The sequence below is a fragment of the Salmo trutta genome, chromosome 20 (assembly GCF_901001165.1).
Source record: "Salmo trutta chromosome 20, fSalTru1.1, whole genome shotgun sequence".
NCBI lineage: Eukaryota > Metazoa > Chordata > Actinopteri > Salmoniformes > Salmonidae > Salmo > Salmo trutta.
Genome location: NC_042976.1, coordinates 1,108,651 through 1,125,759, shown reverse-complemented (window position 1 = coordinate 1,125,759; position 17,109 = coordinate 1,108,651). Strand labels below are relative to the sequence as shown.

General features: G+C 43.4%; 1 protein-coding gene across 1 annotated transcript in view; it reads left to right on the top strand.

The window, feature by feature from the left end:
• The window catches only part of LOC115156257 (collagen alpha-2(VI) chain), a 39,576-nt gene extending 24,494 nt beyond the window's left edge, over window positions 1–15,082 (top strand). Inside the window, exons 22-33 of the mRNA XM_029703716.1 lie at window positions 3,109–3,171; window positions 4,896–4,946; window positions 5,206–5,304; window positions 7,793–7,855; window positions 8,002–8,037; window positions 8,290–8,335; window positions 11,491–11,643; window positions 11,843–11,937; window positions 12,024–12,131; window positions 12,296–12,548; window positions 13,908–13,946; window positions 14,123–15,082. Of these exons, the coding sequence (XP_029559576.1) occupies window positions 3,109–3,171; window positions 4,896–4,946; window positions 5,206–5,304; window positions 7,793–7,855; window positions 8,002–8,037; window positions 8,290–8,335; window positions 11,491–11,643; window positions 11,843–11,937; window positions 12,024–12,131; window positions 12,296–12,548; window positions 13,908–13,946; window positions 14,123–14,727 (1,611 nt within the window). The 3' untranslated portion in view covers window positions 14,728–15,082. The remainder of the gene's footprint in view (window positions 1–3,108; window positions 3,172–4,895; window positions 4,947–5,205; window positions 5,305–7,792; window positions 7,856–8,001; window positions 8,038–8,289; window positions 8,336–11,490; window positions 11,644–11,842; window positions 11,938–12,023; window positions 12,132–12,295; window positions 12,549–13,907; window positions 13,947–14,122) is intronic.
• The last annotated feature ends 2,027 nt before the right edge of the window (window positions 15,083–17,109 follow it).

Genomic DNA, 17,109 nt, shown 5'->3' with positions numbered 1-17,109 from the left:
CTACTACATCTACTACTACTAGTCTACTACTACTACTAGTCTACTACTACTACTGCTAGTCTACTACTACTAGTCTACTACTACTACTATTGCTAGTCTACTACTACTACTACTACTATTAGTCTACTACTACTTCTACTACTATTAGTCTACTTCTACTACTACTAGTCTACTTCTACTACTACTAGTCTACTACTACTACTACTAGTCTACTACTACTACTAGTCTACTACTACTTCTACTACTATAAGTCTACTTCTACTACTACTAGTCTTCTACTACTAGTCTACTACTACTTCTAATACTAGTCTACTACTTCTACTAGTCTACTACTACTACTAGTCTACAACGACTACTACTACTACTACTACTACTACTACTACTACTAGTCTACTACTACTACTACTACTACTACTAGTAGTCTACTACTACGTCTTCTACTACTACTACTACTACTATTACTAGTCGTCTACTACTTCTACTACTAGTAGTCTACTACTTCTACTACTAGTAGTCTACTACTTCTACTACTAGTCTACTACTACTACTAGTCTACTACTACTAGTCTACTACTACTTCTACTACTATTAGTCGACTTCTACTTCTACTAGTCTACTTCTACTACTACCAGTCTACTCCTTCTACTACTAGTCTACTACTTCTACTACTACTAGTCTACTACTACTACTACTAGTCTACTACTACTACTACTAGTCTACTACTACTACTAGTCTACTACTACTACTACTACTAGTCTACTACTACTACTACTTCTACTACTATTAGTCTACTTCTACTACTACTAGTCTACTAGTACTACTACTACTACTAGTCTACTACTACTCTACTACTTCTACTACTAGTCCACTACTTCTAGTACTGCTAGTGTACTACTAGTCTACTACTAATCTACTACTACTACTACTAGTTGTCTACTACTACTACTACTACTACTAGTCTACTACTACGTCTACTACTACTACTACTACTACTACTACTAGTAGTCTACTACTTCTACTACTACTAGTCTACTACTACTACTAGTCTACTACTACTACTACTAGTCTACTACTACTACTAGTCTAGTACTACTACTAGTCTACTACTACTTCTACTACTATTAGTCTACTACTACTACTACTAGTCTACTACTACTCTACTACTACTACTAGTCTACTACTTCTACTCTACTACTACTACTACTACTACTACTAGTCTACTACTAGTACTACTAGTCTACTACTACTAGTCTACTACTACTACTACTAGTCTACTACTACTACTCTACTACTACTACTACTACTACTACTACTAGTCTACTACTTCTACTACTAGTACTACTAGTCTACTACTACTACTTCTACTACTACTAGTCTACTACTACTTCTACTACTATTAGTCTTCTACTACTACTACTAGTCTACTACTTCTACTCTACCACTACTACTACTACTAGTACTACTAGTCTACTACTACTAGTCTACTACTACTACTACTACTACTACTACTAGTCTACTACTACTACTACTACTAGTCTACTACTTCTACTACTAGTACTACTAGTCTACTACTACTACTTCTAGTACTACTAGTCTACTACTACTACTACTACTACTACTAGTCTACTACTACTATTATGTCTACTACTACTAGTAATCTACTACTACTACTACTACTACTACTAGTAGTAGTAGTCTACTACTTCTACTACTACTACTAGTAGTCTACTACTTCTACTACTACTACTAGTAATCTACTACTTCTACTACTACTAGTAGTCTACTACTTCTACTACTACTAGTCTACTACTACTAGTCTACTACTACTAGAAGTAGTCTACTACTTCTACTACTACTACTAGTAGTCTACTACTTCTACTACTACTAGTAGTCTACTACTTCTACTACTACTAGTCTACTACTACTACTACTACTACTACTAGTCTACTACTACTAGTCTACTACTACTACTACTAGTCTACTGCTACTTCTACTACTATTAGTCTACTACTATTAGTCTACTACTACTAGTCTACTACTACTACTAGTCTACTACTACTACTACTACTACTACTACTATTACTAGTCTACTACTGCTACTAGTCTACTACTACTTCTACTACTATTAGTCTACTACTACTAGTCTACTACTACTACTACTACTACTACTAGTAGTCTACTACTTCTACTACTACTACTAGTAGTCTACTACTTCTACTACTACTACTAGTAGTCTACTACTTCTACTACTACTAGTAGTCTACTACTTCTACTACTACTAGTCTACTACTACTAGTCTACTACTACTACTACTACTACTACTAGTAGTCTACTACTTCTACTACTACTAGTAGTAGTCTACTACTTCTACTACTACTAGTAGTCTACTACTTCTACTACTACTAGTCTACTACTCCTCTAGTCTACTACTACTCCTCTAGTCTACTACTCCTCTAGTCTACTACTACTCTAGTCTACTACTACTCCTCTAGTCTACTACTACTTCTACTACTATTAGTCTACTACTACTCCTCTAGTCTACTACTACTAGTCTACTACTACTACTAGTCTACTACTACTACTACTACTACTACTACTACTATTACTAGTCTACTACTGCTACTAGTCTACTACTACTTCTACTACTATTAGTCTACTACTACTACTACTACTACTACTAGTACTACTACTAGTCTACTACTACTACTATTACTACTACTAGTCTACTACTACTACTACTATTACTAGTCTAATACTACTACTACTAGTAGTCTACTACTACTACTACTGTTACTACTAGTCTGCTACCACTACCTTTACTAGTCCTATTCTACTACTCTACTATACTCTACGATATTCTCCTGTTCTGTACCTTTTGTTTAGTAAGAATACATGTTGCCATGTCTACATGTTGAGCATACTGCGACAGTCTTCTTGTCTAAATAAAGGTTAAATAAATGCATCTACATTTCGGGAATTGTTTATTTATTGATGGTAGTCTATACCTATGTATTTCAGTGACTATGACTGCCATGTGGGTATATAATTTCTTTTCTTTTCTTGAATAGTTTATGCATATAGCACTCAGTATGGCATCTCTGTGTTACAGGGAGCTGCTGGAGAGCCTGGTGATCCTGGACAGACTGGACCCCATGGAAATCCTGGACCAAAGGTGGGGTTGAGTTATATAGATCCTGGACCAAAGGTGGGGTTGAGTTATATAGATCCTGGACCAAAGGTAGGGTTGAGTTATATAGATCCTGGACCAAAGGTGGGGTTGGGTTATATAGATCCTGGACCAAAGGTGGGGTTGGGTTATAATATATATCCTGGACCAAAGGTGGGATTGAGTTATATAGATCCTGGACCAAAGGTGGGGTTGGGTTATATAGATCCTGGACCAAAGGTGGGGTTGGGTTATAATATATATCCTGGACCAAAGGTGGGGTGGAGTTATATAGATCCTGGACCAAAGGTGGGGTTGTGTTATATAGATCCTGGACCAAAGGTAGGGTTGAGTTATATAGATCCTGGACCAAAGGTGGGGTTGGGTTATATAGATCCTGGACCAAAGGTGGGATTGGGTTATATAGATCCTGGACCAATGGTGGGGTTGGGTTATATAGGTCCTGGACCAAAGGTGGGGTTGAGTTATATAGATCCTGGACCAAAGGTGGGGTTGAGTTATATAGATCCTGGACCAAAGGTGGGGTTGAGTTATATATATCCTGGACCAAAGGTGGGGTTGGGTTATATAGGTCCTGGACCAAAGGTGGGGTTGAGTTATATAGATCCTGGACCAAAGGTGGGGTTGAGTTATATATATCCTGGACCAAAGGTGGGGTTGGGTTATATAGGTCCTGGACCAAAGGTGGGGTTGAGTTATATAGATCCTTGACCAAAGGTGGGGTTGAGTTATATATATCCTGGACCAAAGGTGGGGTTGGGTTATATAGATCCTGGACCAAAGGTGGGGTTGGGTTATATAGATCCTGGACCAATGGTGGGGTTGGGTTATATAGATCCTGGACCAAAGGTGGGGTTGGGTTATATAGATCCTGGACCAAAGGTGGGGTTGGGTTATATAGATCCTGGACCAAAGGTAGCGTTGAGTTATTTCTTATATAAATCTTGAAGGCAAAGAACATATCTGAATCAAAGAGTGAAAGACTATTAGTCACTGAAGTGGACACACTTCCTACAGTGTAATGTAGTTAGTGGATACTTCCTACAGTGTAATGTAGTTAGTTCACACTTCCCACAGTGTACTGTAGTTAGTGGACACTTCCTACAGTGTAATGTAGTTAGTGGACACTTCCTACAGTGTAATGTAGTTAGTGGACACTTCCCACAGTGTAATGTAGTTAGTGGACACTTCCCACAGTGTAATATAGTCAGTGGACACTTCCCACAGTGTAATATAGTTAGTGGACACTTCCCACAGTGTAATGTAGTTAGTGGACACTTCCCACAGTGTAATATAGTCAGTGGACACTTCCCACTGTGTAATATAGTTAGTGGACACTTCCCACAGTGTAATGTAATTAGTGGACACTTCCCACAGTGTAATGGAGTTAGTGGACACTTCCCACAGTGTAATGTAGTTAGTGGACACTTCCCACAGTGTAATGTAGTTAGTGGACACTTCCCACAGTGTAATGTAGTTAGTGGACACTTCCCACAGTGTAATATAGTCAGTGGACACTTCCCACAGTGTAATATAGTTAGTGGACACTTCCCACAGTGTACTGTAGTTAGTGGACACTTCCCACAGTGTAATGGAGTTAGTGGACACTTCCCACTGTGTACTGTAGTTAGTGGACACTTCCCACAGTGTACTGTAGTTAGTGGACACTTCCCACAGTGTACTGTAGTTCATCTTCTTCTGTGTTTTAGGGCGACAAAGGAAGAGATGGGTTCAACTATCCGGGACTAAGAGGAGAAACGGTACAGTTTGACATTTGACAAGATGAAAAAGTCATCTGCTCAAGAGTTCACAATACTGTTGTACTGTGATGCTGTTCTGTTCTGTTCTGTTCTGTTCTGTTCTGTTCTGTTCGTCTGTCTGTCTGTCTGTCTGTCTGTCTGTCTGTCTGTCTGTCTGTCTGTCTGTCTGTCTGTCTGTCTCTGTCTGTCTCTGTCTGTCTCTGTCTGTCTCTGTCTGTCTCTGTCTGTCTGTCTGTCTGTCTGTCTGTCTGTCTGCCAGGGAGCCAGAGGGGACAATGGACGTCCAGGCCCTTTAGGAAGCAGAGGTAACTGTGGCAACAAAGGAGAAGCTGGGACGAAAGGACCAAACGGTGAACCGGTAAGCTCCAGCTGTTGTCGTGAACAGCTGAGTATACACTCGGATTAGTTTATATCCATCGATGTGGATGGTTAGCCTAGGATTTGCTTTGGTAGTTGACAAGCCTGAGATAAATATTCTTGAGGGACTGAGCCAGTGTTCTGAAGATGTCTATGTATGCTGATGACTCAACACTGTACACGTCAGCTACCACAGCAAGTGAAATCACTAGAACACTTAACAGAGAGCTGCAGTCAGTTTCACAATGGGTGGAAAGAAATGAGATAGTCCTAATTTAGTTGGAATCATTCACTAAACCCTAAACCTCAACTAAATCTTGTAATGAATTATGTGTAAATTGAGCAAGTTGAAGAGATTAAACTGCTTGGAGTAACCCTGGATTGTAAACTGTCATGGTCAAAACATATTGATGCAACAGTAGCTAAGATGGGGAGAAGTCTGTCCATAATAAAGCGCTGCTCTACCTTCTTAACAACACTATCAACAAGGCAGGTCCTACAGGCCCTAGTTTCTACCTTCTTAACAACACTATCAACAAGGCAGGTCCTACAGGCCCTAGTTTCTACCATCTTAACAACACTATCAACAAGACAGGTCCTACAGGCCCTAGTTTCTACCATCTTAACAACACTATCAACAAGGCAGGTCGTACAGGCTCTAGTTTCTACCTTCTTAACAGCACTATCAGCAAGGCAGGCCCTAGTTTCTACCTTCTTAACAACACTATCAACAAGGCAGGTCCTACAGGCCCTAGTTTCTACCTTCTTAACAACACTATCAACAAGGCAGGTCCTACAGGCCCTAGTTTCTAGCTTCTTAACAACACTATCAACAAGGCAGGTCCTACAGGCCCTAGTTTCTACCTTCTTAACAGCACTATCAACAAGGCAGGTCCTACAGGCCCTAGTTTGTACCTTCTTAACAGCACTATCAACAAGGCAGGTCCTACAGGCCCTAGTTTCTAGCTTCTTAACAACACTATCAACAAGGCAGGTCCAACAGGCCCTAGTTTCTACCTTCTTAACAACACTATCAACAAGGCAGGTCCTACAGGCCCTAGTTTCTACCTTCTTAACAACACTATCAACAAGGCAGGTCCTACAGGCCCTAGTTTCTACCTTAACAACACTATCAACAAGGCAGGTCCTACAGGCCCTAGTTTCTACCTTCTTAACAACACTATCAACAACTATCAACAACCTGGACTATTGTTCAGTTGTGTGGTCAGGTGCCACAAAGAAGGACATAGGAAAATTCCAGTTGGCTCTAAACAAGGCAGCACGGCTGGCCCTTGGATGTACATGGAGAGCTAACATCAATGACATGCATGTCAATCTCTCCTGGCTCAAAGTAGAGGAGATATTGAATTCATCCCTATTTGTATTGGTGAGAGGTATTGACGTGTTGAATGCACAGAGCTGTCTGTCTAAACTACTAGCACACAGCTCAGACACACATACATACCCCACAAGACATGCCACCAGAGGTCACTTCACAGTGCCCAAGTCCAGAACAGACTATAGGAGCGGCACTGTACTACATAGAGCCATGACTACATGGAACTCTATTCCACATCAAGTAACTCATGCCAGCAGTAGAATCAGATATAAAAAGATAAAAATACACCTGGAACAGCGGGGACTGAGAAGAGAGACACTCAGGCACAGACACATGCACGCACACACACACTCAAATGTTGGTATTATAAATGTTGTATTTTAAGATATGTACTGATGTAATAATGTTACATGTACTGTTTGATTTGATTAATTTGTTTGGAGGAAGAGCTAATGAGGATCCTTAATAAATACCACGTCATCCAATTTGTGCAATATGTTAGGAACGTTGTGCTTAAGATCCCAGAGTGCATCTCTAAGTGGTGAAGTCCAGGGTTACCTTGGTAGCTACTGACCTTAGAGCATTCTGGAAGGGATTAGTCAGTGCTCTAAAGAGGTGAAGTCCAGGGTTACCTTGGTAGCTGCTGACCTTAGAGCATTCTGGAAGGGATTAGTCAGTGCTCTAAAGAGGTGAAGTCCAGGGTTACCTTGGTAGCTGCTAGCCTTAGAGCATTCTGGAAGGGATTAGTCAGTGCTCTAAAGAGGTGAAGTCCAGGGTTACCTTAGTAGCTGCTAGCCTTAGAGCATTCTGGAAGGGATTAGTCAGTTCTCTAAAGAGGTGAAGTCCAGGGTTACCTTGGTAGCTGCTAGCCTTAGAGCATTCTGGACGGGATTAGTCAGTGCTCTAAAGAGGTGAAGTCCAGGGTTACCTTGGTAGCTGCTGACCTTAGAGCATTCTGGAAGGGATTAGTCAGTGCTCTAAAGAGGTGAAGTCCAGGGTTACCTTAGTAGCTGCTAGCCTTAGAGCATTCTGGAAGGGATTAGTCAGTGCTCTAAAGAACATGTTTGTGTTCTATTCTTGAGAAGTGGTGAGCTGAGTAACATGTGTTTGGGCTCACTGAAGAACCCGTCTTTGTGTTATTGTTGTTCAGGGACATCCAGGTCAACAGGGAGTGAATGGGAGGAGAGGACCCAGAGGAGGCCGTGGGGCGCCTGTAAGTATGGTACCACAGGACACTCATCACAGGCTGCCTGCGTTACTCAGACTCTGGTCAGACAGTCCAACAACAGAAGAACATTATACTCACAGTTCAAGCTCCCCTTAATGTCTGTTTATCGATCGATACGCTTTTTCTTACAGGGTAATCCTGGACCAGAGGGAGACCCTGGCCTTTCTGTAAGTAAACTGTATAAACTTTATATATATATAAAAAATATCCTAATATGAAGAGGTTCAATCTGTTTCTGGAGAGTCATATCTGTTTAATTATACTACTGATCAATAATACTACTGATCAATAATACTACTGATCTGATCCTATAGGGGCATATCTGTTTAATAATACTACTGATCTAATCCTATAGAGTCATATCTGTTTAATAATACTACTGATCAATAATACTACTGATCTGATCTGCTTTGATTTAGGACTGTGATGTGATGAGCTACATCAGAGAGACATGTGGTTGTTGTGGTAAGTGGTGATGATTTAGGACTGTGATGTCATGAGGTAAGCGATGATGATTTAGGACTGTGATGTCATGAGGTAAGTGGTGATGATGATTTAGGACTGTGATGTCATGAGGTAAATGATGATGATTTAGGACTGTGATGTCATGAGGTAAGTGATGATGATTTAGGACTGTGATGTCATGAGGTAAGTGATGATGATTTAGGACTGTGATGTCATGAGGTAAGTGATGATGATTTAGGACTGTGATGTCATGAGGTAAGTGGTGATGATTTAGGACTGTGATGTCATGAGGTAAGTGGTGATGATTTAGGACTGTGATGTCATGAGGTAAGTGATGATGATTTAGGACTGTGATGTCATGAGGTAAGTGGTGATGATTTAGGACTGTGATGTCATGAGGTAAGTGATGATGATTTAGGACTGTGATGTCATGAGGTAAGCGATGATGATTTAGGACTGTGATGTCATGAGGTAAGTGGGGATGATTTAGGACTGTGATGTCATGAGGTAAGTGGTGATGATTTAGGACTGATGTCATGAGGTAAGCGATGATGATTTAGGACTGTGATGTCATGAGGTAAGTGATGATGATTTAGGACTGTGATGTCATGAGGTAAGTGATGATGATTTAGGACTGTGATGTCATGAGGTAAGTGATGATGATTTAGGACTGTGATGTCATGAGGTAAGCGATGATGATTTAGGACTGTGATGTCATGAGGTTGTTGAGGTAAGCGATGATGATTTAGGACTGTGATGTCATGAGGTAAGTGGTGATGATTTAGGACTGTGATGTCATGAGGTAAGTGATGATGATTTAGGACTGTGATGTCATGAGGTAAGTGATGATGATTTAGGACTGTGATGTCATGAGGTAAGCGATGATGATTTAGGACTGTGATGTCATGAGGTTGTTGATGTAAGCGATGATGATTTAGGACTGTGATGTCATGAGGTAAGTGATGATGATGATTTAGGACTGTGATGTCATGAGGTAAGTGATGATGATTTAGGACTGTGATGTCATGAGGTAAGTGGTGATGATTTAGGACTGTGATGTCATGAGGTAAGTGATGATGATTTAGGACTGTGATGTCATGAGGTAAGTGATGATGATTTAGGACTGTGATGTCATGAGGTAAGTGATGATGATTTAGGACTGTGATGTTATGAGGTAAATAATGATGATTTAGGACTGTGATGTCATGAGGTAAGTGATGATGATTTAGGACTGTGATGTCATGAGGTAAGTGATGATGATTTAGGACTGTGATGTCATGAGGTAAGCGATGATGATTTAGGACTGATGTCATGAGGTAAGTGGTGATGATTTAGGACTGTGATGTCATGAGTTAAGTGGTGATGATTTAGGACTGATGTCATGAGGTAAGCGATGATGATTTAGGACTGTGATGTCATGAGGTAAGTGGTGATGATGATTTAGGACTGTGATGTCATGAGGTAAGTGGTGATGATTTAGGACTGTGATGTCATGAGGTCAGTGATGATGATGATTTAGGACTGTGATGTCATGAGGTAAGTGGTGATGATTTAGGACTGTGATGTCATGAGGTAAGTGGTGATGATTTAGGACTGTGATGTCATGAGGTAAGTGGTGATGATTTAGGACTGTGATGTCATGAGGTAAGTGGTGATGATTTAGGACTGTGATGTCATGAGGTAAATGGTGATGATGATTTAGGACTGTGATGTCATGAGGTAAGTGGTGATGATTTAGGACTGTGATGTCATGAGGTAAGTGATGATGATTTAGGACTGTGATGTCATGAGGTAAGTGATGATGATTTAGGACTGTGATGTCATGAGGTAAGCGATGATGATTTAGGACTGTGATGTCATGAGGTTGTTGATGTAAGCGATGATGATTTAGGACTGTGATGTCATGAGGTAAGTGATGATGATGATTTAGGACTGTGATGTCATGAGGTAAGTGATGATGATTTAGGACTGTGATGTCATGAGGTAAGTGGTGATGTTTTCGGACTGTGATGTCATGAGGTAAGTGATGATGATTTAGGACTGTGATGTCATGAGGTTGTTGACGTAAGCGATGATGATTTAGGACTGTGATGTCATGAGGTAAGTGATGATGATGATTTAGGACTGTGATGTCATGAGGTAAGTGATGATGATTTAGGACTGTGATGTCATGAGGTAAGTGGTGATTATTTAGGACTGTGATGTCATGAGGTAAGTGATGATGATTTTGGACTGTGATGTCATGAGGTAAGTGATGATGATTTAGGACTGTGATGTCATGAGGTAAGTGATGATGATTTAGGACTGTGATGTTATGAGGTAAATAATGATGATTTAGGACTGTGATGTCATGAGGTAAGTGATGATGATTTAGGACTGTGATGTCATGAGGTAAGTGATGATGATTTAGGACTGTGATGTCATGAGGTAAGCGATGATGATTTAGGACTGTGATGTCATGAGGTAAATGGTGATGATTTAGGACTGTGATGTCATGAGTTAAGTGGTGATGATTTAGGACTGATGTCATGAGGTAAGCGATGATGATTTAGGACTGTGATGTCATGAGGTAAGTGGTGATGATGATTTAGGACTGTGATGTCATGAGGTAAGTGGTGATGATTTAGGACTGTGATGTCATGAGGTAAGTGATGATGATTTAGGACTGTGATGTCATGAGGTAAGTGATGATGATTTAGGACTGTGATGTCATGAGGTAAGCGATGATGATTTAGGACTGTGATGTCATGAGGTAAGTGATGATGATTTAGGACTGTGATGTCATGAGGTTGTTGAGGTAAGCGATGATGATTTAGGACTGTGATGTCATGAGGTAAGTGATGATGATGATTTAGGACTGTGATGTCATGAGGTAAGTGATGATGATTTAGGACTGTGATGTCATGAGGTTGTTGAGGTAAGTGATGATGATTTAGGACTGTGATGTCATGAGGTTGTTGTGGTAAGTGATGATGATATCCGGGTATGTAGTCTTCCATGTGTAGATACTCCAAATAGAATTTCCCCTCGAGGGACTATGACGTTGTATTGAATTGACAGACATTTTGGTGGATATGATACGTGTGGAGATTTAAAACCGTGCAAGTTTCCAACGCTGTTCCTAATCCATCCTGTTTCTGTGTTGCCCCCTGCAGACTGTGAGAAGAGATGCGGGGCGCTGGACATTGTGTTTGTGATTGACAGCTCAGAGTCGGTGGGTCTGACCAACTTCACCCTGGAGAAGAACTTTGTCATCACCACCATCAACAGGCTGGGATCCATGGCAACACACCCGCATTCAGAGACAGGTAAAAGATGACCTCTTTAGGTACAGCCCTTTCTAAACTACCTGTGAGACAGACTGGTTTGAAACCTGTATGGGTCTGCTGAGCTAAAGCCTAAGCAATAAAGTCTCTTGGATGATGACTCATCACGTCAGCATGGTTCACCAAACCACTTCTGGTTCACATGAACAGACGTTCTCATAGATCCCTCGTCTCTCCTCAGGAACCAGGGTTGGCGTTGTGCAGTACAGTCACAACGGGACCTTCGAGGCCATCCGACTTAATGACTCCAACATAGACTCCATCGCTGCCTTCAAGGTACGCTGATAAGCTGGTTCAGTGACTGGCATTACTCCGCAAGCTAATGCCTTTAGCTCAGCAGGCTAACAGTCTCTGACTTGTAGGTGGCTGTGAAGAACCTCCAGTGGATAGCCGGGGGAACCTGGACTCCCTCCGCTCTGAAGTTTGCCTACGACCACCTGATCAGGGACAGCCGGCGGACCAGAGCCAAGGTGTGTTTTGAACTACTTAGCCAGCCTATGATTATGTGTGTTCTTGCTATACAGTATCTATGGGTTCTGAGGCTAAATAATCTGTAACATGGATGCTGCTGCCCCCATGTGGAAGGGAAAGGGGAACTCCGTCTTGCTGCGGCCTAACACTCCATTCTCAACAGGTGTCGGTCGTTGTCATCACGGACGGACGCTTCGACCCGCGGGATGACGACTCTCTGCTGACCTACCTCTGCAACGACCCCAGCGTGGATGTGAACGCCATCGGAGTCGGCGATATGTTCGGCCGGGAGGGACAGCACGAGAGCCTCGAGTCCATCGCATGCCAGAGGCATGATCGCGTGACAGGGATGACACGTTTCGCTGACCTGGTGGCGGATAACTTTATAGACAGGATGGAGTCCGTGCTCTGCCCCGGTGAGACTATTATTAATATATCTCCTAAAGCAAGAGATGGTGTCTTATTAAGACATGTCAACAGTGGCCTCCCGAGTGGCGCAGCGGTCTACGGCACTGCATCGCAATGCTTGAGGTGTCACTACAGACCAAGGTTCGATCGCGGGCTGTGTCGCAGCCGGCTGCGACCGGGAGACCCATGAAGCGGTGCACAACTGGCCCAGCGTCGTCCGGGTTAGGGGAGGGTTTGGCCGGATGTTCTTGTCCCATCGCGCTCTAGTTAGACTGGCTTCCGGGTTAAGCAGGCAATGTGTCAAGAAGCAGTGCGACTTGGCAGGGTCGTGTTTCGGAGGACGCATGGCTCTCGACCTTCCCCTCTCCTGATTCCATACGGGAGTAGCAGCGATTTGACTAACTGCCAATTGGATACCATGAAATTGGGGAGAAAAAGGTGTAAAATTATAATAAAACGCGTCAACATCCTCGTGCTGTACTGACCATTGGTAAGTGGTGAGACTCAGACTGGTGCTACTAGAGCAGGACAAGATGGGTGTCTCAGACAGGACATGATGGGTGTCTGCCTGGTGTTACTAGACTAGAGCAGGACATGATGGTGTCTCAGACAGGACGTGATGGGTGTCTGCCTGGTGTTACTAGAGCAGGACATGATGGGTGTCTCAGACAGGACGTGATGGGTGTCTCAGACAGGACAAGATGGGTGTCTCAGACAGGACGTGATGGGTGTCTGCCTGGTGTTACTAGACCAGAGCAGGACATGATGGTGTCTCAGACAGGACGTGATGGGTGTCTGCCTGGTGTTACTAGAGCAGGACATGATGGGTGTCTCAGACAGGACGTGATGGGTGTCTCAGACAGGACAAGATGGGTGTCTCAGACAGGACAAGATGGGTGTCTCAGACAGGACGTGATGGGTGTCTCAGACAGGACAAGATGGGTGTCTCAGACAGGACAAGATGGGTGTCTCAGACAGGACGTGATGGGTGTCTCAGACAGGACAAGATGGGTGTCTCAGACAGGACATGATGGGTGTCTCAGACAGGACAAGATGGGTGTCTCAGACAGGACGTGATGGGTGTCTGCCTGGTGTTACTATACTAGAGCAGGACATGATGGATGTCTCTGACTGGTGTTACTATACTAGAGCAGGACATGATGGATGTCTCTGACTGGTGTTACTATACTAGAGCAGGACATGATGGATGTCTCAGACAGGACGTGATGGATGTCTCAGACAGGACGTGATGGGTGTTTCAGACAGGACGTGATGGGTGTCTCACAGGACGTCTCAGACTTAGTCAAGAGCTTGTAATGCCACCACCAATTGTGGGTAGAACCTAACCTTTTTCATTTCTCTTCTAGAGCCCATTATTGTTTGCCCTGACTTGCCCTGCGTAACAGGTAAGCTTTTACTTGCTACAGTATACTCTATTGTCATTGGACAAGATTAGTCTTTCATCCGAGTTATATTGTCTGACAATATACAAAATTGGTCAATTTGTACTACATTATACAGTAATGATAAGGTTTCAAACTAAAATATATGACTGAGCGTTTATTGACTTTGCCTTCATCAGAACCAGAGGTGGCACAGTGTATTGACAGACCTGTAGATCTGGTTTTCCTTCTGGACGGTTCTGAACGTCTCGGTCGTGAGAACTTCGACCAAGTCCGTGACTTCGTCCAGCACTTGGCGAACCACCTGACGCTGGCGCGAAACAAGAACGACGGCCATGGAGCCCGCATGGCGCTGCTGCAGTACGGAGGAGAAAATGAGCATCACCTGGCTTTTCATATGACCCACGACCTTCCGTCTATCCTAGAAGGTCTGGCCAGCATGGACTATCATGACATGTCTTCTTCTGTGGTGGGGGCGGCCATCTCGCACACCGTAGACCACGTCCTGACGCGGCTCAACGTCCGCCAGACCAGACCCCACGCCGAGCTCAACTTCGTCTTCATGACTGACGGCGTCACCGGGACGAAGGGGCTGGAGGAGGCGGTCGACGCCATGCGAAACAAGCAGGCAGTCTCCACGGTGATCGCCATGGGGACCGACGTGGAACAGGAAGTGTTGGAGAAGCTGGTCTTAAAGGACCAGTACGCCATCTTTAAAGGAACAGACTTCTCTGAGCTCAACAAGCACAGCTTCCTAGATCGGTTCCTTCAGTGGGTCTGTTAGAGGGGAAGTTTTGATTTGGAATGTCACTTTTACGGATTTCACTGTTTTAAAAGGATTGAGGTCAAGTTAATGTTGATAATTAATGGATTAGGGTTAGTTTGAGGGTTAGGGTGTAAAGGTTGTTTATGGGTTAGTGTAAGGGTGTATATTTCCCTCATTGAGATCATCCATGTCTGCATTGGTTTACCATCAAGTGAAACCTCAAGCATAAGCAATAGTCAATACAAGGATCAGTCACAGGGCTGTTTGTTTACGTTTCAATCGATTTTTGCAGAATATTGTAATAATTACGTACAAACTGGATATGTTTTATAAGAATTCATTAAAGAAATGTAAGTACTGTTCAGCAAACATTTAGAGTGATGGACGGCTGAATCTGTACTGTTTGGTCACGTTTACATTCTTCTCCTTCCTCCACCTCCTTGTCTTCTACCTCACACCATGTCCATCTGGACAGGTAGAGAAGAAGAACCATGTTAGAACTCCAACATCACACCACACACAAGTGAGGTAGAGCGCCCATACAGTACTGCAGCAAAGGTAACACTTACCAAGTCGTCCACATCTCCAGTATCGTACAACACAGGAGCTGCTGACACTTCTCTTTTCCTCAGCAGTCAGGAAATGAGGACAGAATCAAGCTCCAGTCAGGGATGATCAGTCACGAGGACATAATCAAGCTCCAGTCAGGGTTGATCAGTCACGAGGACAGAATCAAGCTCCAGTCAGGGTTGATCAGTCACGAGGACAGAATCAAGCTCCAGTCAGGGTTGATCAGTCACGAGGACAGAATCAAGCTCCAGTCAGGGTTGATCAGTCACGAGGACAGAATCAAGCTCCAGGCAGGGTTGATCAGTCACGAGGACAGAATCAAGCTCCAGTCAGGGATGATCAGTCACGAGGACAGAATCAAGCTCCAGTCAGGGTTGATCAGTCACGAGGACAGAATCAAGCTCCAGTCAGGGTTGATCAGTCACGAGGACAGAATCAAGCTTCAGTCAGGGTTGATCAGTCACGAGGACAGAATCAAGCTCCAGTCAGGGTTGATCAGTCACGAGGACAGAATCAAGCTCCAGTCAGGGTTGATCAGTCACGAGGACAGAATCAAGCTTCAGTCAGGGTTGATCAGTCACGAGGACAGAATCAAGCTCCAGTCAGGGTTAATCAGTCACGAGGACAGAATCAAGCTCCAGTCAGGGTTAATCAGTCACGAGGACAGAATCAAGCTCCAGTCAGGGTTAATCAGTCACGAGGACAGAATCAAGCTCCAGTCAGGGTTGATCAGTCACGAGGACAGAATCAAGCTCCAGTCAGGGTTAATCAGTCACGAGGACAGAATCAAGCTCCAGTCAGGGTTGATCAGTCAAATGAGACTAACTGCTAGGATGAAGTTAAGGAACAGCCATTGGTACTGGGGGATGTGGTAACTACCTGGAACAGCCATTGGTACTGGGGGATGTGGTAACTACCTGGAACAGCCATTGGTACTGGGGGTAGGGGATGTGGTAACTACCTGGAACAGCCATTGGTACTGGGGGTAGGGGGTGTGGTAACTACCTGGAACAGCCATTGGTACTGGGGGTAGGGGGTGTGGTAACTACCTGGAACAGCCATTGGTACTGGGGGGTGTGGTAACTACCTGGAACAGCCATTGGTACTGGGAGTTGGGGATATTGTAATCTTGCTACATGTGGCCATCTTGCTAAATGGAGTTTTTGGAAACGTATGCACAGTTTGAGCTATTGTAGGAAGTGACGTTGCAGGCTAGCTCAGTGCAGCCCCCTCTCATGTGGAAGGCCAACCAGGGTACTGCAGGCTGCCATTAGCTACTAAATTATTCTCAGAACTTCGTCTGTGTGTGATTTTAAAGTAATCGGTTCAAAGAGATACATCTGGTGAAATAGAAGCAAGTATTGGTGCTATGATTATGTTGGGAAAAAATGGTATATCCACAAATATTCAGCACGAAGACTGCCATACTCCTATTGTCTATAATGGGGGATCAAAATATCATCAAAACAAAAATGAGCTTTTTGGTTGAAATTTAAGGTTAGGGTTAGACATAACATTAGCAACATTAGCAGTGTGGTTAAGGTTAGGTTTAAAATCAGATTTTAAAAAGAGACATTTTAGAAATAGGCAGGGTTTAGCCATAATTATGACTGGCCTACCACTGACAACACACCAGTGGAAGGCCTGATCACCGACAACGAGGAGACAGCCTATAAGGAGGAGGTCAGAGACCTGGTGGTAGACCTGATCACCAACAACGAGGAGACAGCCTATAGGGAGGAGGTCAGAGACCTGGTGGTAGGACCTGATCACCAACAACGAGGAGACAGCCTATAGGGAGGAGGTCAGAGACCTGGTGGTAGACCTGAT